This window comes from Periplaneta americana, chromosome 10 (genome assembly GCF_040183065.1).
Source record: "Periplaneta americana isolate PAMFEO1 chromosome 10, P.americana_PAMFEO1_priV1, whole genome shotgun sequence".
In the NCBI taxonomy this organism is placed as follows: Eukaryota; Metazoa; Arthropoda; class Insecta; order Blattodea; family Blattidae; genus Periplaneta; species Periplaneta americana.
This window is the reverse complement of record NC_091126.1, coordinates 74,833,803-74,856,128: the sequence shown is the minus strand read 5'-3', so window position 1 is coordinate 74,856,128 and position 22,326 is coordinate 74,833,803. Positions and strand designations below refer to the sequence as shown.

The 22,326-nt window shown below is 36.4% G+C and overlaps 1 protein-coding gene across 1 annotated transcript in view; it reads right to left on the bottom strand.

The window, feature by feature from the left end:
• Window positions 1-100, bottom strand: part of LOC138707783 (G-patch domain and KOW motifs-containing protein-like) — a 32,986-nt gene extending 32,886 nt beyond the window's left edge. Inside the window, exon 1 of the mRNA XM_069837688.1 lies at window positions 12-100. Coding sequence (XP_069693789.1) covers window positions 12-61 — 50 coding nt within the window. The 5' untranslated portion in view covers window positions 62-100. The remainder of the gene's footprint in view (window positions 1-11) is intronic.
• Window positions 101-22,326: the final 22,226 nt, after the last annotated feature.

The following is a 22,326-nucleotide window of genomic DNA, read 5'->3' as shown; positions in this document are numbered from 1 at the left end:
TGCAATCTGACCTTGTATTCAACAGCTGTTTATCTAATAAACACGAAGCTTCTGTCCGCATACACAACAAGTTTCCAAACAGATTGGAATGTTATCTATTAGAGTTGGGTCGATTCGTGAACGAATCGTTCATTCGAACGACTAATAATAAAGAATCGTAAGAATCGATTCGTGGTATCAACGAATCGTCGTTCAAAAGAATCGTAACGAATCGTCGTTCAAAAGAATAGTAACGAATTGACATGGTATCGTAACCCACGATTCTATTTACTTGTTTGATGTAGCCTGTCAACGGACATTTCCGAACCGTGCCGAATACTCCCGAGCGAGAGTGAAATCGAAATACTGCATTTGTTAAGTATGGAAAATAATGAACACAAACCTGAAATTTACATAGTTAAATAGAGATGTAATGCAAAAAATGTACTTCGTAATAAGGTTCAGTTGATAAATTATAATTTAGAAACATTATCTTGGGTAATTTTGTAGACTAATGGAGGTCATGCTGAATGGTTCCAGCCAATGAGAAAGAGACAATCCAATGTCTCGCCTCTTATGCCATCTATGCGAGAGATGTAGAACATTTTTGTTCTACGCGTGGTTTGCAAAGGAAAGTGCCCTGTAAGTCGTTCGTTGACGAATCGTTGGAATCGCAGAGTAGGAAGAATCGTGAACTCGTTGACGATTCAAAAGAATAGTTGGAATCGCAGACTGAGAAGAATCGTGAACGAATCGTTAGAATCGATTGGTAATGTATGATTGAATCGTTGGAATCGACTTCTGAAAAAGAATCGTGTTGCCCAACTCTATTATCTATTGAGAAACGTGTGCTATGTCGTCATGCCGATAACGTATTGTGCGCAGTATTGCCAACACATAAATTATATCCCCGTCAGTTTAACACCTGGAAATCCGTCAGAATCCGTCAAAATACAACAGTGGCGTATACTGGTTTAAGGGTCTGGGCTACCACTGACCCTATTATTACACAAAATATATTTTAAAAACCCTATAATAAAATTCCTTACCTATTTATATGTGAATTCCAGACGTCTTGATTGGGACGAAAATACTTTGATGACTTCGTCATTGAAATTACAGTTGGGCCGCTTGCGAAGTTTCTGTAGAATGACTTTTCAATTGACATCAGTGCCAAGCCGGATAAACATTCTTGTGTATGAGTTGATCTACAGTAGGATTTTATTCTCTTCAACGCAGAAAATGTTCTTTCTACCGATGCTGACGTAGTTGGTATTGTCACAATTAATGTTGCCAATTTAAGGACTTCAGGAATAACTTGGTTCAGCTGGTTTTCATATATGGCAGATAATATTTCATGGATAGGTTTGTTCGAAAAATCAAAGACTTCTGCTGAATATATTACACTTAATTCATTTTTCAAACGTACTTGATCAAAGTGACTGTTATAGGACTGAAATAATTTGTTTAGTGCCTCATTCGGGAAGTTTTCTCTATAAGCAGAAAATTTTTGAGAATCTAGAAGATGTGTGAACTGAAGCTTTCCATAATCAGAAAATCTGTCAGTAATTTCCATGTGCATACGATCTAGTATGCTGTAGTACAGCTGCCTGTATTTCAATTCATCATCTCCTTTTCTTCGCTTTAATGGTGGTTCCATTGTATTGTCTGAAGAATTTTCATTTTCCATATTACTCCATATGGACGGAAACCCACTACGTCTGAACTCGGATATAGTATGTTTTAACTTTGATACCTCTTGCAAGCAGTATGCTATGTCTAGACTTTTTGTCTGAAGAATATTGTAGAGCACATCTGTATGTGCGAACACTATAGCATAGACTTCAAGAAGAAATATATTCTGAAACTGTGTGAAAAAATACAAATATCCTTGAGCCTGCACAATTACATCATCATCCCAGTTTTCTTCAGAGTCATTACAAATGATATTTTCAAAGAAAGCAGTCAGTTGTTCTCTGTATTCCTTTACTGTATTTACAAGCCGAGATGTAAAATTCCATCTAGTTGGTGCTACTTTTGGGAGTTTCTTTTTCATAAATTCCTTAAGTTTTTCTGATCTTTTAGGAGATGATGAGAAAAATGCAGCTAAACCCGACAGTGTTTTGAAAAAATGCGGCATTCTGGAATGGATAAAGTAGTTTGTTGCAAAACTAAATTGAGAACATTGCTGTAATAATGGAAAAATAGTGCCTGAGGATACTTTTCTTGAACTTTTGTTTTTAAAGCAATTAATATTTCCCGCCATAACTGAAGCACCATCGTATGTCTGTGCAATTAACTTATTGCCGACATTGTATTCTGCTATAACACCTTCCACATGCTGAAACAAAGCAGCAGCAGTTTTGTCCGAACTGACATTTGTGAATCCTATAAACCGTTCTTGAACATTGGCAGTACTGTCGACGTATCTTAAAACAGTGGACAATTGATTCTGATTAGAGCAGTCACTTGTTTCATCAACAACAATGGCCACAAAAGGTGCTTCTTCTATTTCAGATTTTATGTTCTTTATCATAACCCCACTTATAGCAAATATTAAGTCATTCTGAATTGCGGGAGAAGTACCACGGAATACTGTTGAACTCTCAAGATGATTGGCCAGTAAATGGTCAAATTCACTTAAGGAACTTAAATATTCAATATAATTTCCTCTATTGTCTGATTCCACACTCTCATTATGACCCCGAAAAGCCAATTCTTGTTTCCCTAGAAAGCAGACTGCGTTAATAAGACGCAGTAAAATCTCCCGATTTTTTTTTTTTTGCACAAGAGCATTGTGTTGGTTGATGTGTAGAACTTTTTGCTTATCTAGCTGTAAATCAATTCTTGTCTTCCCAAAGTTTGCAAAGTTCATGCTACTATAAATATGAGCTTTTGATTTGTCGTGTTTTAGGACTGCCGTTCGAAGGGAGTTCATATTAGAAAACCCCTCTTTTGACCACACATTAGTTCCGCGGCTAAATAACAAACATGGCCAGCAAAATAGTTTAGACAGTTTAGAACTACCACACAACCAATTCCACTTACCATATGATGTTGAAGTGAAATGGCGTGTGTACTCACGCTGTTTTTCTTTTACGTCCATGGACAAATTTAACTCAGGAGTTGGTCTTTCCATTTCACAATTTCAACTTTCTCGTTGTATGTACGACGGTTAAAAGGCACTTTTAATAAACCTTCTATTACACAGTCATTTTCAACACAAACCTCTCCAGAAACTTGTTCTGCCATATTTTTCACAATATCACTTAATTGGGAAATTAAAAACTTAATAATTCACAATTAATATAACCCTTAGACACTCGAACAAATCACAAATTTAAAATACTGCACTGCAAGAATACAATCACATTAATGAGCTAGCGTACTAAGTATATTGTTGCTTCGCGCCTTCCAAGAAACCGATCACGAGAGCGGCAACTCACTCGCCTACAGTGCACGATGGAAACAGGAGGGAGCGGGGGGACGGGGAGTTGTGCGACGTGAGCGGAACGGTCACAGGCTACCCTTCGTAGCAGCGGTTTCTCCAGTGATGCCGCCTTGACAACTTGTTTCTTTTCGAGAGCAGAGAGCGCATATAAATCTAACAATTACTTTAATTTTAATTACTGTGGTAAAACTAATACGGTAATACAAAATTATTACATTATGTTATATTATAAACTTTTTCTTTTGTAATTTCCTTGGGCTACCGCGGTAGCCCCGGCAGTCCGCAAAATACGCCCCTGAAATAAAAAAAAAAGTAAATAAAACCCACTCAGTATATAAATACAAAGAAAATTTTAACACAACTTTCTTACCAGTCTCGATTAAAATAATAATTCTTCAACCTCTGACTTGATTACGAGGAAATCTGAAACAAGGGTTTCCTAAACATGGTACGGCACGGGCAGGGCTGTTCAAAGAAAAAGTAAAATCCCTAAAAAATTTAACAATTTAAAACGACAGCAGCTAAAACAGTAAAAAGGTTATGTAAATCGTAATTTCCGCCACAAAATCCGTCACCCGTCGAAGCCCTTCTTTTCCCGCCCGCTACGTTGAAATTCCGTAACTTTTGACGGAATTTCCGTCCCGTTGGTGACACTGATTGTGCGAGCTGCTTGGGGAAGAGGGAGGGTTCTGTACGACTCCTCAAATGGAGCGAGAGTCAGATAGCTCCCATCAGTGAACGATTCAGACACATCTCTACTTGTAACTGTTATTTCGGAACTGTTATTTGGAACATAATATTTTTCCGGAACCGGAACAGCCGGAACTGTTCCTGGAAAAGAACAACTTCGCCCATCACTAGCAGACAGGTCACAAGAAAAAGTGTTGGCAACTCTCGTTGTACCCTACTCGCCAGATTGGTCTCACAAACCGCTATATGATATATTCCCCAGATTTAGAAAATTCTATCATGTTATATACATAAATATTTTTATCATAATAAATAATAGTACAACTTATATATTCATGTACTGAGATGTCCTTTTGACTCGCCCGACAATAAACTCTATGGACCATCACGAATACCATGTCAATTCTTGTAAAAGAATAGACACAACACATTTTGAAAAATTGCCGAGCATTTTGACTTTTAAGCTGAATGTTTTCACTTACTTCTCCAGGAAATATTTTTTGCACAGTGTACCGTAGTTAAATGATATAGTATATTCTGAATACTGCAGTGTTCAGCAGTATAAAACAACTGATATTCCACAATTTTCGACTTTTCAATGGCTGAAGTCTTTGCAAAATTTATAACATCTATAAAGGTGCAGCTACACACTTCAACTTTCCATGCATTTACGCATGAAATCTGGTGAGAATATTGAAAGAATCAAGTTGAAAACGAAAGTTAAATTAAGATACATGCAGATTTTGTGTCTACATTATGCGCCGTGTTGAACGTCATCTTCACTACGTATATAATATTAATTAATAAATATTAAATATCAGCCCAATGCTTTGGCATGCTTGATTCTCAAAATTGTGGTTAAACACTCCATAGGCACATGTATTTGCGACAATCTTCTATAAAGCTAATCATACTTGCCGCCATTTTCAGCTTAAATGTCCACAATCACCAAACAAAACAATTTTCACTTTATTCACGGCCACTCGCTGATCAGTCAGCTACTCGCTACATGCTGCTGTTGAACGAAATAACGCACATACAAGATACCCACTGGCGATGAGTAACTTTCAAAGGGAAAACGATATGGTTAAGAAGAATACTCAAATCTAAACATGTCATTTTTTTAAGTTCAAGGGGAGGGTTCAAACCCGGTAACCCCCCCACCCCTCTTGCGTATGCTCCTGGTTTCACTAGTAGTACTCTGACACACATCTAACAATTTTATTTTTAGCAACGAATCTAATAATAATAATAATAATAATAATAATAATAATAATAATAATAATAATAATATTATTATTATTATTATTATTATTATTATTATTATTATTATTATTATTATTATTATTATAGGCATTATTAGTTTACTGTAATTATTGTGATAAGGGGGACATTTTAAATGTAGACTATTACAACTTATTTGCTTTATACGTATCAGAGACGAACTTCTTTATACGTGCACTGTAAGAATACATCAATCTCAACCGAATGAAACCAGATCGTCTCTTACTTAACTCTAAATTCTAAAATATAATTAAATAACATTTGTGTAGTAGTAAATCCCAGTGACCAAGTTACTTATTTTTAAATGACAGGAAATTTTTCAGACTTAGAAATCTTTCAACATTCGGGAAGGGGAATACCGGTCATAAAAATTGCCTGCAAGCCGATTATAACAATGGGCGGCGAATCTTCTGTTCTCTAAACTGAACGAAATAACGTGTTGCAGATGTCGGTGACCAATTAGCTGGTGCATATAAAAATATTTTTTCACTTAAATTGGAGATTAAGGCAGTCTACATCCAGTTCTCGATACTGAACAAACCAAATACTGACTCTTCGCAAGTTCGTATTGTAGTGTGTAAGCGCGTGTTTCAAAAACCCAAGTGTCCTGGCTTTTTTTTTTAAATAAGAGGCCTACAGATTTATATATTAATATAATTAAAAGAAAGGGACTTTGCTTAATTTTGGTATTAAGAAATTTCGTACTGAATATGTTTGTGACGCAACAACTAGTAATGCATCCACCTCAAGTCCACAGAGCGATCTCCAGGATAGGCAAAAGAAGGAAAAACTAGCAGCACACAGAAGAAAAAGTTTACTCGTAAGTACGTGGACAACTACTTACAATTTTGTTTCATACAATGCCCTGACCAAGTACCACGACCTCAATGAGTTATTTGTGTCACTTTTCTGGGAAATGAAACTATGAAGCCATCACAACTTTTTCAAGATCTAAACACAAAACACTCAGTCAACAAATCAATTGAATTCTTCATGCGTAAAAGAGGTGTACTTCAAATAGAAAAGACAATATTATTTCCCAAGTTTCAACCATTCTCTTTAAATCTTAAGATTACGTACGCCATAATTATAAATACTCGTATTAGTTAAATGTACAGTGCTTTTCTTTCACACGGCGGCTCGCACGCCGGCCGCAGCATCCAGGACTCCCGCCAAAAGAGTTATAATATCCCCGCTACCGCTTCACGTTCTCATAATTACAGTTACAATAATAATAATAATAATAATAATAATAATAATAATAATAATAATAATAATAATAAGCACATACTTTTTCATGAGAGATACTGGAAATGTTGTCCTTCTCTATCCACACATTTCTGGCATCTTCTCAGGAAATTTTCATTCACACTCGAGAGTTCAATATCCGAAATTGATTAAAAAAATTATTGAATTAAATTTAATGACGCATCAGCCGTATCCGCGGTAGCAGAGTCTTGTTGGAAAAATCCAGGCTGACATTCAACGTCGGTTAGCTGCTCAAAAAATGGCGTATGTCATTCCTGTATCTCGCTGCATTTATTGTTTCTTCAAAAATATATAGGACCTATTATTCTGTTTGCATTGACTGCATACCACACACCAATTTTTGCGTAATGCAAGGTAATCTCGTGTGTAAAATCGGGTTTCTCTGTGCTCCAATATCTGTTATTTTGCGACGAAACATAACTATGTAAATGGAACCGCGCTTCGTCAGAGAAGAATATTAAGGGTGGGTCAATTACTCTACCACTGACACTTCGCAAAATCCAATTACAGAAATGTACCCGACACTGATGATCACGTGGCAGAAATTTCTGGACCACAGTGACCTTGTATGGTTTCAATTTCAAGAGCTTGGTAGCTCGCCATGCTGAGCTCATCGAAACGTCTGTTTCCTGTGCAAGCCGCCATAGAGATTTTTGAGGACTGTGTTCTAAACGTTCTCCAATATCATCCAACTTTTCCTCAGTAAGAACTCGTTTTGTTATTTTTCGCTTTCCATCGCGAATCGTCCCCGTTTCCCTGAATTTGTTCACAAGTCTTCGAACTGTTTCTCTGTGTGGGATAGGTAAACCGGGAAACTGTGTTTCAAATCGCCTTCTAACTTCCCTACAAAAGTTTGTTATCACATGTGTGTCGTATATAAAAATCCTTTGTGGTAATGTGTAATCGAGTCGAAGCATTATGGAAAACTGCGCAAGCACTGATAACACTCGTAACTTAATTAGCACTTAAAATTCTTACATTTATATGCATGGAACAGCAACGAAACAAACTAGACAATGAAAATTGAAAAATGAGTTCTATTCAGTCAGTACTTAACATAAAACACAATAAAACATGTTATAATAACATTTACACAGATTTAAAAACAAACGTTTTCGCCAATTTTAATTGGCATCTTCAGGTCGTGTAGGTCGAATGGAATATGTTATAAAAAAGTGAACACTTGGTATATGACGTTAAAAACCAAAGTTACAACTGTAATATCACTTAAAAACAGAGAATAGAATATATCAAAAAGCCTCCACGATGTGTGAAGAATCACTGTGTTGAAAGAGGCGTGTGTGAACCAAGGAAACAGCAAAACTCTTCTGTCATTGCAGATACAGTTTTCAAGATAGATTTGAAGATGCTACGAATAGGTCGGTCGTGTGGCCGTTATGGAGAGCAGGAAAAATCCTGTAAATTGTAAGGATAGAATGAAAGAATATTTAGAAGCATTTAAGTATTATTTAAATCTTCTAATGCCAGTCAGGCAAAAATCATGAACATGTTTGTGAATACTAAAACCAAACTCTTAACAACAAAAGCTAACATTTGGTTCAATAAGCAATTCCTTATGTTAAAGGTCATTCCTAAATACGCCACCATTCAAATACGCAACAAATCCACAGTAGCCCAAAGAACTAAACGCTTTTCGCAGTTATATTGGGTCAGAAATGAAATAAAATTCCAATATGTCAAGAAAGAGCACCTTAACAACAAATTGTATGAGCTTCACTTACAGCTTAACAAAAATTTAGGTCAGCTCGCAGATATTGCTTATTCCACTTGCACTGAGAGGGTTAATGCCCTACTAGAGAAAAAGTATTCCACATTAAACAAGAAATTAAATGAATTAATTCGTAATCAAAAACCTGCAATAGTTCAGACAACTGATACCACACAACAAAATAATATTGTCAATTTAACAACTCTTCAACTAACACCGGAAGAAACTCAAATCTTGAACAGGGGTTATAAACATAACTATGCTACCCATGATGTTAAGAAGGTCATAGACGATCTCATTATCGAAACTGAGTCCACTATCCAAAGTAGCTCGCATCATGACAAGGACTATTTAAGATTCCAAGCAGCCAAAATTATCGAAAATTATTCTAAAAGCCAATCTTCAAATATACATACTCAACAAGCAAAATTAGTCAATAACAAAGTTAGAAAACTAGGAAAAAGATTAAAAGAAAATAATATAATCCATGTCAAGGCAGATAAAAATAATGCCATTGTTTTAATGACTAAAGACGATTACATTAATAAAACCAACGACTTCATTAATAAAAATGATGTAATAGAATTAAAAAGTGATCCTACAGATTCATTTCAGAAACAGATCAAACAAGCCATTAAATCAGCTTCAACAATTATACCGAATTCCAATGCGCATAAATACATGGTACAAAACCCTTGTGCACCATTTTTAAGAACCCTCCCGAAAACACATAAAAGTGTACTTTCCATGAGACCAGGGGTGAATAGCGTTAGGGCCCCTAATCATAAAATTAAGAAATTCTTGCATAATTTCTTAAAAAATGCCTTGCAGCTTGAAAATAAATACTCTTTAAATAATTCGTTACATCTCATTGATAACTTGAAATCAAATAAGCTAAACAAGAATACCAAATTAATATCTTTGGACATTGAAAACCTATATTCCAATATTCCCATTAAGGAAACCATAGATATCGTAAAAGATAAATTAAGATCGAAGAACATAGATCACAACATCATAGAACAAATTGCCAACTTACTTTCCGTTTCCTTAGAACAGAATTATTTTTCTTTCAATGACAAAATTTATTAACAAACTAAAGGCTTAGCCATGGGCGATCCCCTATCTGGTCTCCTTTCGGAAGTGTTCTTACAAAGTTTGGAATGTAAACAAGTCCCCAAGTTAACTACTCAGTATAACATACTCTTCTATGCCCGTTGCGTAGATGATGCCCTCATACTTTACAATAGTAGTAGTGCAATCCACGAAGATGTTCTCAAAAGCTTTAATAACCTGCATCCTAATTTAAAATTTACTTGTGAGACAGAACATAATAGATCTATAAACTTTTTGGATTTGAACATAGCCATTCGAGGCTCCACTGTTTGTTATAATATTTATAGGAAACCTACAACCACCAGTCATTCCATCCAATTTGATTCCAATCACCCCTACACACATAAGATTAGTAATTTCCGTTTTCTAGTTGACAGGTTGCTCAAAGTCCCCCTAAATAGAAACAGTTATCAGGCTGAATATAGATACATTGTAAATTTAGCACAAATCAATGGCTTTAATAAGAATTTAATTACCAATTTGATAAGAAAACGCTTAAATAAATTTAAAGCAGAAACCAAAACTAATAGCACTTTAATAAGTTCTGTCAAAAAGACTAAAACCACCCACTGGAAACCCATGACATTTTTCGGTAATGTATCATATAAATTAGGTAACCTGTTTAGTAAAGAACAAATTAACGTAGCATTCCGTACCAACAACAAACTTAATAATATAATTCCCAATAATATTCAAAATTACAATAAATTTGCCAATAGCGGTATCTATCTATTACAATGTAAAAACTGTCCCAGTAAATACGTTGGCCAAACAAAAAGGAATTTTCGCACGCGTTACAAAGAGCATGTCTCTGACTTCAAATTCAATAGGAATAAATCAAAGTTTGCCACGCATCTCATTTCCCTTAATCACGAACTTACTGGCATAGAAGAAGCCCTTCAGGTCTTAAAGACTATTAACAATCATAATTATATGAATGCAAGTAACGGTCACTCATCCACTAGTCGTGCAACGTCTACAGTTTTCGTCATACGCTACCACTTAATGTAAAGATCAGTCGTGTCGCCGGCCTCATGGATTTCAAGACGTTCTTCCATTTTTTGTAAGTATTGTTTTAGAAGATTTAAATAATACTTAAATGCTTCTAAATATTCTTTCATTCTAACCTTACAATTTACAGGATTTTTCCTGCTCTCCATAACGGCCACACGACCGACCTGTTCGTAGCATCTTCAAATCTATCTTGAAAACTGTATCTGCAATGACAGAAGAGTTTTGCTGTTTCCTTGGTTCACACACGCCTCTTTCAACACAGTGATTCTTCACACATCGTGGAGGCTTTTTGATATATTCTATTCTCTGTTTTTAAGTGATATTACAGTTATAACTTTGGTTTTTAACGTCATATACCAAGTGTTCACTTTTTTATAACATGTTCCATTCGACCTACACGACCTGAAGATGCCAATCAAAATTGGCGAAAACATTTGTTTTTAAATATGTGTAAATGTTATTATAACATGTTTTATTGTGTTTTATGTTAAGTATTGACTGAATATAACTCATTTTTCAATATGCCTTTGAAACTAGACAATGGCTTCCTATACGCATGGAACAGGAACAAAAACTGATAACACTCGTAACTTAATTAACACTTAAAATTCGTACATTTATAAGCATGGAACAGGAACGAAACAAACTAGGCAATGGCCTTAGTACGATTATTGTTCAGTCACACAACATGCTGTTGCGTGTCACGTGCGGGTGGCGGAAGTCCCAGCTGCGGTGATATTACTGTATAAGGGTACGGCCACACGAGCTACATTTGTAGCAAGTTTTCTGCTACAAATGAAGCTGCCGTAATTGTCGCAAAATGGGTGGCCACACGGGCGCTACAATTACTGCCAGTTTCTGCGTTAAATGTCGCTACGTGTGGCCACATGACATGCCACACGTAGCGACATTTGTAGGTAGTTCTTTTGCGTTTTGCAGCACTCAGCCGTAGTAGTGGAAGCTTTCTTCCGAGATGGATTATGAAGCCAAAGTCGCTTTGTGTGTGTTGTTAGCACAGTCTAATACATACAGTCACGAAACTTCAACACTTTTTCTGCCAACATTCGCGACACTAGCGCCCAAGCGGCAGGCAAGGCACGGGTCATAGTCTCGTTCAGCCAGCACGTGCTTTAAAGGAATGCGAGATGTTATAATAACGTTTTAATCATGCATCGGAATAAAGGCAATGTGTGCAATGACGAAAATTGCAGTAACAAGTTTAAATCTCCGAATTTGTCATTCTTCAGATTCCCTAAAGATCAAGAGAAAATCATAACTCAGTCATAACCAATAATCCACGCGGTAGGTAGCCTACGTATTGTGTTCTATAAAACATTTATTAGTTATCAGTTACCTATTTGTATGGCAGGAAGGAGAGTTTAAATAAAAACAAAGTAAATACCTGTTACAGTATATTATTTTTTTGCAGAAATCATATGTGTAAATGTGTAACCATTCCGATTTTGGATAATGTATGTACAGTTTTTAATGCAAGTAATCCCATAATTTTTGTATTCGTGTTTTTTTTTTCTTTATATTTTTCAAAAGTTGAACGTTATATTGCATTCAAGTAGGGATCATGGTGTTAATTTTTCAAGAATTCACGGAGTATTGTAATCCTTTTGCAAAATATACACTTCTTGAATAAATCCAGACTTTGTCGATAAATTTCTGATGTGTTGGTGTAGATTCATGTGGCAGACGTATTAAGTTCTCAAGAGACTTTTTAAATTTAATATAAAAAGCAATCTTTTCTGTAATAATTTGCATGACTGTTATTGGTGTTGATTTTACATTCCCAGTGATTATTTGAGCCGTTCAGAGCAGAAGTGGTGTAAGTCAAAATTAGGTAATGAGGTTTAAAGTAAATATTCTGTAAAATACAGCGCAACGTAGCAATTAATATTAATATATCCTTCGTGCTATTCACTGACTACTAATAGTTTAAATAAATTCAATATTAAGTGCTTCTTTGCACTGTATTTTAAAGAATGTTTACTTTAATCCTCATTACCCATTTTGACTTACACCACTTCTGCTCTGAAAATAAAATTAGGCCTACATTTTCTGAGTTAATTGAAGTCACAATTTTTTCAACAAAATTGTGTGTTCATTCATTTGTTCTCACCTACGTCATATTAACAATAAGGACATGTAAATTACGTATTATATAGGTAGGATAAGTTAAAATTAAGCTTATGTGTGAAAACTGGAAATGTAATGTAAAATGCGGTAAACTTGCCATAAACATTTAAACCATAATATCATCACTATTTGTCACTCAAAATAATAAAGGAAATACCGGTTCTTAAGAAATGAAAAATAATGAACTTCATAAATCAATGTCTGTCATAGCCTATTAAGGTTTAAATCTTCCCCTTTTTTATTTTCAAGTTTACCTTAGCGGCCGAGTTTACCCCAATTTGCGGTATGGAAAATAGTTAATTTCTCAGGAAATAGGGAGAGGAGTTCACCACGCAATGTACCCTAAGAAATATGCCCTACAGTTTTGAAGCTACTAATTTTGACTCTTCTCACAGGAAATATAGAGTTCTAATGATTCATAGATATATTTAGGAATGAATTTAATTAACCATCCACGTACGAACAATTATATTATTTCAAACCATGATACGTGAACTGGGCCATGATTCAGTTGTAAGGAGCAGAAAGAATTATGTTTATTCCCAGCTTCTGAAACTTGTAGATTAACTGCGTGTGAAATTCTTCTAGGATTCTAAAGTAAAATTAATAATAATCATATACACTTACTGTATAGCATAAAAATATAAAACAAATTACGCAAAACCCCTTTTCAGATGTGTTATCATATGTCGTGTGTACAATTTTAACTTGCCTGCCGCTAGAGGGCTACTGTCGCGCCAGCTGTCAAATGTTGGCATATTTTATACGTATGAGTTGCGTGACTGTAAGTATTAGACTGTGTTGTTAGTGTACATATTATTACGGTGACACACAATTGTAATGCGCATGAGAAGAAAATTTATAGCAGTGCCATAAAGTTAACTTTTATTCCTGTGTCGATTTTACAACAGACAATATTGTTCGTCAGTAACAATCGGAAGTACGGTGTGGGTGAAGGGTTTGCTGAAAGGCTGTATGAAGACCTAATTTCTCGTGGTTCTGTAGAATGGTCATTGGGATTGTACGACAGATTAGACATGCTCTTCCCTTTTCGATACATGAATTTTTGAAGCATTTCCAAGTAAAAAGGAGTTTTAAACATGACCCAAAACACAACTCAAAGAGGCAATTTGTTTGTAACATATTTGAGAGATCTGTCTTGTAAAAGAATTGTGTTTTTTTCTTTTTTACCAAATGAAGTCGCTGTGAAGGGTTTACTGGAACGCTATTGTATAGATTTTATTATTAAAGGAAACCTTTGGTCGAAAATGAAAGGAAAAAAATGTGTACTCTCAAAGAACAGTATTTTGAAAAGAGTATAAGTGAACACATCTATCATAAAAGTTCTCTTTTTCTTGGTTTTGCAGAATGCTTATTGGACGTTGCGGCAATTTAAACTTGATCCTTATATCCCAAAATACAACTCAAAGTGGAAATGTCTTTATAAATAATACTGATTTGTGAGGTCTGTGCTGCAAAAGAATTGTACGTTTTTTTACGAAACAAAACTGCTGTGAAGGGTTTGCTTGAACGCTTTTGTATACATTTTATTAGTGAAAAATTCTTTAGGTCGAAATTGAAAGAAGAAAAATGTATGTACTATTTAAAGAAATATATTTTGAAGAGAGTTAAAAAATAAGTAAACTCAGCTGGACTATACATAAGCGAAGCAATATTTATTGGCACCGTATTGTTAGTAACAAAATATGTCATATAGGCCTATATTGGCATCGTATTGTTATAAATCTGTCATGATAATAATTTCCCATCTAAAAGTCAATCTCCCTCTCTACTTCACTCCCTCATAAACACAAGTTAATTCTGTTGTTATGATTACATATACATACTGAGAATTTCAACCATTAAAAAAAACGGGTTTTCCTTCAAATTTGAGAATGCCTTTCTCCCATTGTAGGCCTACATCTTATCCAATAGAAAACAGAGTTTACGTTCTCTTAAACATGATAGATCACGTTTCTCAGATTATTAAATTTCGGGGGAGGGGGAAACTGAAAGATGAATCTTAGGGTATGTTACAGTTTCATGTCTCATAACGTTTTTTACCAACAAAAGAAAATTTTAACGCTAAAAGATAAGCGGGGTGGTACAAATTGCGATATCTTATAGCTAATTCGAGAGACTAATTTCACTCCACTCATCAATGTCACTTGTTTTATTTTTAAATACATTAGGCCTGAATAAAATGCCAAGGTGTTGTATGCCTGGCTGCAAATTCAATTACCAGAAGGGAATTTATTGGCGATATTTACTTTTCCTTCTGGTGAAGTAACAAAAAACAGGAGTAAGATTAAGAAAATAGTATTTAAAATTAGCTTACGCGTGTATCCATACGCATTTGTAAACTTACATTGCGCTAAATTATTGTAATTCTCTACTGTAAAATGAATAACTTTGATTTGTTATTTCACTCTTTTTAAAGTCTTAATCTGTGTGTCCTTTACATGACATTTGATTTTCGCTTTCTATCTCATTCCTAAAAAATTAAAATATAACCGTTCATTTTACACGGTTGTTTGTACTTTTATTACAATATTTTGTTTTCTTTTGCATGATATTTATTCTTTATTTATTGTCAGTTAGTAGATAAAAGTCTTTTGACATGTATATTCCTTGACTCGCTGAGTCTCCTTTGGGAATTAGTAAAGCGGAAATAAATATTAATATAAATTTAAAGTTAAAAAAATATGGATTTTATAATAAGAAATTCCCAGTAACTGACAACAATGTTAATTCGTTTAAGGTGGAAAATTATTGGTCAAGAATAGACCTAACATGTCAGACGGCGCCAAACTTGCTACACTTACTGCTCCGTGTGGTCGCTTCCATTTAACTCAATGCGGTCTATAAGGGTACGGCCACACGAGCTACATTTGCAGCAAGTTTTCTGCTACAAATGTCGCTGCCGTAATTGTCGCAAAATGGGTGGCCACACGGGCGCTACAATTACTGCCAGTTTCTGCGTTAAATGTCGCTACGTGTGGCCACATGACATGCCACACGTAGCGACATTTGTAGCTAGTTCTTTTGCGTTTTGCAGCACTCAGCAGTAGTGTAGTGGACGGTTTCTTCCGATATGGATTATGAAGCCAAAGTCGCTTTTCTGTGTGTTGTTAGTGTACATTATTACGGTCACACACAATTGTAATGCGCATGAGAAGAAAATTTATAGCAGTGCCATAAAGTTAACTTTTATTTCTGCGTCGATTTTACAACAGGCAATATTGTTCGTCAATAACAATCGGAAGTGCGGTGTGGGTGAAGGGTTTGCTGAAAGGCTGTATGAAGACCTAATTTCTCGTGGTTCTGTAGAAGGGTCATTGGGATTGTACGACAGATAAGACATGCTCTTCCCTTTTCAATACATGAATTTCTGAAGCATCTCCAAGTAAAAAGGAGTTTTAAACATGACCCAAAACACAACTCAAAGAGGCAATCTGTTTGTAACATATTTGAGAGATCTGTCTTGTAAAATAATTGTTTTTTTTTTTATACCAAATGAAGTAGCTGTGAAGGGTTTACTGGAACGCTATTGTATAGATTTTATTATTGAAGGAAACCTTCGGTCGAAAATGAAAGAAAAAAAATGTATACTCTCAAAGAACGGTATTTTGAAAAGAGTATAAATAAACACAGCTATCATAAAAGTTCTCTTTTTCTTGGTTTTGCAGAATGCTTATTGGACGTTGCGGTAATTTAAACTTGATCCTTATATCCCAAAATAAAACTCAAAATGGAAATGTCTTTATAAACAATTCTGATTTGCAAGGTCTGTCCTGCAAAAGAATTGTACGTTGTTTTTTACCAAACAAAATTGCTGTGAAGGGTTTGCTAGAACCCTTTTGTATACATTTTATTATTGAAGAATTTTTTAGGTCGAAATTGAAAGAAGAAAAATGTATGTACTTTTTAAAGAAAGATATTTTGAAGAGAGTTAAAAAATAGGGCAACTCAGCTGGACTATACATAAGCGAAGCACCGTATTATTAGTAACAAAATGTTATTGGCGTCCACACCTGTGGAGTAACGGTCAGAGTGTCTGGCCGCGAAACAAGGTGGCCCGGGTTCGAATCCCGGTCGGGACAAGTTACCTGATTGAGGTTTTTTCCGGGGTTTTCCCTCAACCCAATATGAGCAAATGCTGGGTAACTTTCGGTGCTGGACCCCCGGAATCATTTTACCGGCATTATCACCTTCATGTCATTCAAACGCTCAATAACCGAGATGTTGATACAGCGTCGTAAAATAACCCAATAAAATATATATATATATATATATATATATATTGGTATCGTATTGTTATAAATCTGTCATGATAATAATTTCCCATCTAAAAGTCAATCTCCCTCTCTACTTCACTCCCTCATAAACACAAGTTAATTCTGTTGTTATGATTGATTACATATAGCCTACATACTGAGAATTTCAACCATTAGAAAAACGGGTTTTCCTTCAAATTTGAGAATGCCTTTCTCCCATTGTAGGCCTACATCTTATCCAATAGAAAAAAACAGAGTTTACGTTCTCTTAAACATGATAGATCACGTTTCTCAGATTATTAAATTTCAGGGGAGGGGGAAACTGAAAGGTGAATCTTAGGGTATGTTACAGTTTCATGTCTCATAACGTTTTTTACCAACAAAAGAAAATTTTAACGCTAAAAGATAAGCGGGGTGGTACAAATTGCGATATCTTATAGCTAATTCGAGAGACAATTTCACTGCACTCATCAATGTCACTTGTTTTATTTTTAAATACATTAGGCCTGAATAAAATGCCAAGGTTTTATATGCCTGGCTGCAAATTCAATTATCAGAAAGGAACTTAGTGGCGATATTTACTTTTCCTTCTGGTGAAGTAACAAAAAACAGGAGTAAGATTAAGAAAATAGTATTTAAAATTAGCTTACGCGTGTATCCATACGCATTTGTAAACTTACATTGCGCTAAATTATTGTAATTCTCTACTGTAAAATGAATAACTTTGATTTGTTATTTCACTCTTTTTAAAGTCTTAATCTGTGTGTCCTTTATATGGCATTTGATTTTCGCTTTCTATCTCATTCCTAAAAAATTAAAACATAACCATTCATTTTACACGGTCGTTTGTACTTTTATTACAATTTTTTTTTGCTTTCTTTTGCATGATATTTATTCTTTATTTATTGTCAGTTAGTAGATAAACATGTACCGGTATATTCTTTGACTCGCTGAGTCTCCTCTGAGAATTAGTAAAGCGGAAATAAATATTAATATAAATTTAAAGTTTAAAAATATGGATTTCATAATAAGAAATTCTCAGTAACTAACAATAATGTTAATTCGTTTAAGGTGGAAAATTATTGGTCACGAATAGACCTAACATGTCAGACGGCGCCAAACTTGCTACGTTTACTGCTCCGTGTGGCCGCTTCCATTTAATTCAATGCTGTCTATAATTCCAGCTACATTTGTCGCAGAAAACTTGCTACAAATGTAGCTGCACGTGTAGCCACCCAACAGCAGTAAATGTCACAGAAAAAATGGACCCGGACCCATTCGAGTTGCGACACGACTTTGGGATGCGCCAAACTTGCTACATTTACTGCTCCGTGTGACCGCTTCCATTTAACTTAATGCTGCCTATAATTCCAGCTACACTTGTCGCAGAAAACTTGCTACAAATGTAGCTCGTGTGGCCGTACCCTAAGTCCAGCTACATTTGTCGCAGAAAGTTGCTACAAATGTAGCTGCACGTGTAGCCACCTATGTCGCTACGTGTGGCCACCCAACAACAGTAAATGTCGCAGAAAAAATGGACCCGGTCCCTTTCGAGTTGCGACACGACCTTGGGATGCGCCAAACTTGCTACATTTACTGCTCCGTGTGGCCGCTTCCATTTAACTCAATGCTGCCTATAATTCCAGCTACATTTGTCGCAGAAAACTTGCTACAAATGTAGCTCGTGTGGCCGTACCCTGTCTTTCGGCGGGAGTCCGACATGCTGCGGCCGACGTGCGAGCCGTCGTGCGCTGGCCGCAATGTGAAAGAAAAGCACTGTATAAACTAGAATTTAACGGGCAGCGGTCTTTGAAAGGCTGAGAATCATTGCAAGCTACCAGCTGATGTAGAGTCACCGTAGATCAGCTGATGCGAGCTATCGGCTGAAGTTAGATGGCTGATGTTAAAACATTCATTGACAATCGACGCGAAGGTATGAAACAATACAAAAATCGACACAGAGTGAAACACTAAACGTGTTAATAGTTGAAACTGCGTGCACAACAAACGACAAGAGAGCTATTGTCACTAACCAAGTGGGAACCTGTTATAAATTGGCAACTCATTGAATTTATCCCACGAGCCGTTCAATGTACAGCCACGGAATTTAACCGGCAGGAGCCGGAATCGTAAATCACGAACACTGATCGCGATGTGCGAGGGAAGAATTCACACAGTAGGCCTACCGTACATAGGCAAATAAATAGGTACCGTACGTCTCTACTTGTTAAAATAAATGTTCAAGGTTTCTATGCCACCATTATAATAATCATCGTTTACGAAAAAAAAATATTTCAATACATAATTTTATTAATAATTCTGTTTCCAGTTATGATGGCGGCGTATTTGTTTTCTTCGTTAAGGAGTAGAAGAAACAAGAAAGACTACTGTTACTGTTGTTCATTATAAAAACTACGTCTTTGATTGTAAACGAAATGCAAGTACGGTTAGATTTTACAAACGGAAGTTCTTCAATCTTGGCACAAAGTCACATGTAAATGAGTAACACATTAATGTTACAAAATATTCCCTTTTTTTTTGTGAGAATTTACCCTAATTATATAAAATGTCATTAAGGAAAGCATATAATTGCAAGGAAATGTATTTGGTACGTTTGAAATAATAGTTTCGAAGAATGTTGGTTTATGCATCAGGCAATGAAACGAATAATTCTCATATATATAAAGAATTTAACGATATTTCATAACATAGGCAGATTCAAGGAAAAGTGAACTCTGCCGTCATCCGTCCAGTTTTGTCACTGCTCGTCCCATTTAATATACAGAGTGTTTAAAAAATACGGGGCATAATTTCAGGTATGTATTTCCCACATGCAGACAATCAAAATAGTTAATTACAACATGTGTCCGGAAATGCTTCATTTCCGAGTTATGGCCTTCACAACATTGAAATTCACCGGAACGTTTTTCTTTCCGCAGGTCGTTGTCATTACAGAAGATGTTCAAAATGTCCACCTCCTGCTTGAATACAGACCTCACATCGATGTCTCATTGACCTGCGAACACGATCCCAAACTCCAGGAGTATTGCGTATGTCCTCAGAACATGCCACAATTCGATTCCGAAGGGATTCCAAATCAGGCACCGGAGACGAATAAACCAAGCAATTGGGCCACCTCTACCTATCCATCGATCAGGAAACCTTCGATCCAAATACCGGCGAGCCGTACGACTGAAGTGTGCAGGAGCGCCATCATGCAAGAAGTGAATGTGTTAACGATTGATCAGTGGAGTGTCTTATAAAACATGAGGTATGGTGTTTTCCAGGAAGTTTGTGTACGCCTGCCCCGTAAGTCTGTTTACAAGTACATGGGGTCCAACTAATCGATCACCAATGATACCGGCCCACATGTTGAGGGAGAACCGCACCTGGTGATGAGATGGAACAGTTGCACGTGGGTTGGTTTTCATACGCCCATACATGCTGATTGTGGAAATTTGTTATGCCATCTCGTGTGAACTGTGCTTCATCTGTAAATAATACTAAGGCAGGAAAGTTCGGATTTACACCACACTGCTGCAAGAACCACTGACAGAACTTAACTCGTGCAGGGTAATCTGCTGGTGACAGAGCCTGTACACGTTGCAAATGATAAGGATACAATTGATACCGTACTCTTTCAACGGTCTCCAGACAGTCGTATGAGGAACATTGACTTGCAACGCTACCCTTCGTGTGCTGATAGAAGGAGTCATGTTCACAGCCTCCAGAATCTCCTCCTGTACTTCTGGAGTTGTAGATCTTGGTCGTCCCCTTCCCAAACCAGGAGAGTTAAATTTTCCATACTCGCACAGACGGTAATGGAGACGTACAAATGTCTTCCGATCTTCACATTGTCGCTGTGGGTAAATTCTCCTGGTACAAACGACGAGCCAGCGCAGCATTGCCGTCCGCCTTACCGTACATGAAGTGTATCTCTGCCAGCTCTTGATTTGAATAAATGTAGCACAGTCTAACGCCTACACAACACTGAATGTAACCTTCGCCTCGGAATGAACTGTCAGAGTGCCCTCTTAATGTCTCCTTTGACGGCAACGACCTGCGGAAAGAAAAACGTTCCGGTGAATTTCAATGTTGTGAAGGCCATAACTCGGAAATAAAGCATTTCCGGACACATGTTGTAATGAACCATTTTGATTGTCTACATGTGGGAAATACATAGCTGAAATTATGCCCCGTATTTTTTAAACACCGTGTATACAGAGTGTATCATGAGGTTTTTCCCCGGTTTATGGAGGTGATTCCTAGTGTTATTTGGAACAAAAAATGTAAATACAGTAATGTGGTGACATTCATAATTAAGGAATTACAACAGATTTTCGAAACACGCCATGGTGTATGTAGCGCTAGACATGTTTGGGCAGGAATAACGATGTGTGGGGGAAGGATTTAACGTTTCACATTCCAAGGTATGGAGAATTCGTCATGAGAACGGACTGTATCCTTTTCATGTGCAAAAATTGCAGCATTTAGAACCACATGATCATGCCAACTGTTTGCCTGCCAGACAGGTGCGGCTTTAGAGGTAGTGCCGTTGTGCCATGGCACTACCAGAATACAAAAGGAAAAGGAGAATTCATATTTTCCGCTAAAAACCTGAGAGAAACAAGTTACGCTTATACAATCTCTACTGTCAATATGATCTTTGCAGCGAAACACGTTGTAACCAGTGTTTGGAGGATGGATCTGTGCCAGGCACTACATCCCATAAGAAATATAATGGGATGCGCGCGCAGTGTTCATGTTCGCTCGTCCTTTTCAGCATCTAAAGCATGATCTAAAATGTGCCAGGCACAAATTTCCACTGGCTTTTGCAATGCTTGTAAAACTGTATACATCCCCATTTTCTACGCCGATCCCTTACTACCTCTCGCTCTGTCTGCCCTTCCACTTTGTCGGAACAAGTTTCGTAGAGCGAAGACTGCAACAATAAGATAATAAAATCTCTCCCGGTTTCTTGAAAACTTGCTTGAGAAAGTTTTCACTTTATTATTTCCACAACAGTATCAATTGTAGTGTGAACGTGTTAAGTAGTGAGGTTGTCATCGTAATAGTGGTCGTGTTATCGTGTTGTGTACTGTGAAAAAATGAACTCGGTTGGCGCTTTATTGAAATCTCCGTTTCCAACATTAACATATGAAAACAAACTTCGTGCTAAAGAATTAGGCAGACCTATACCGCACTTAAATATTCATCAAAAGCAGCAAAGTGCTAAAGTTAATAGATCTCGCAAATTCAACCCAGACATTTATTTAAAAACTACTGGTTGTGTGGATGTGATGTGAAAAATGCGTTCATCTGTTTCCCGTGTGTTCTGTTCCGAGGTGAACTTAGCTGGTCAAAAGTGGGTG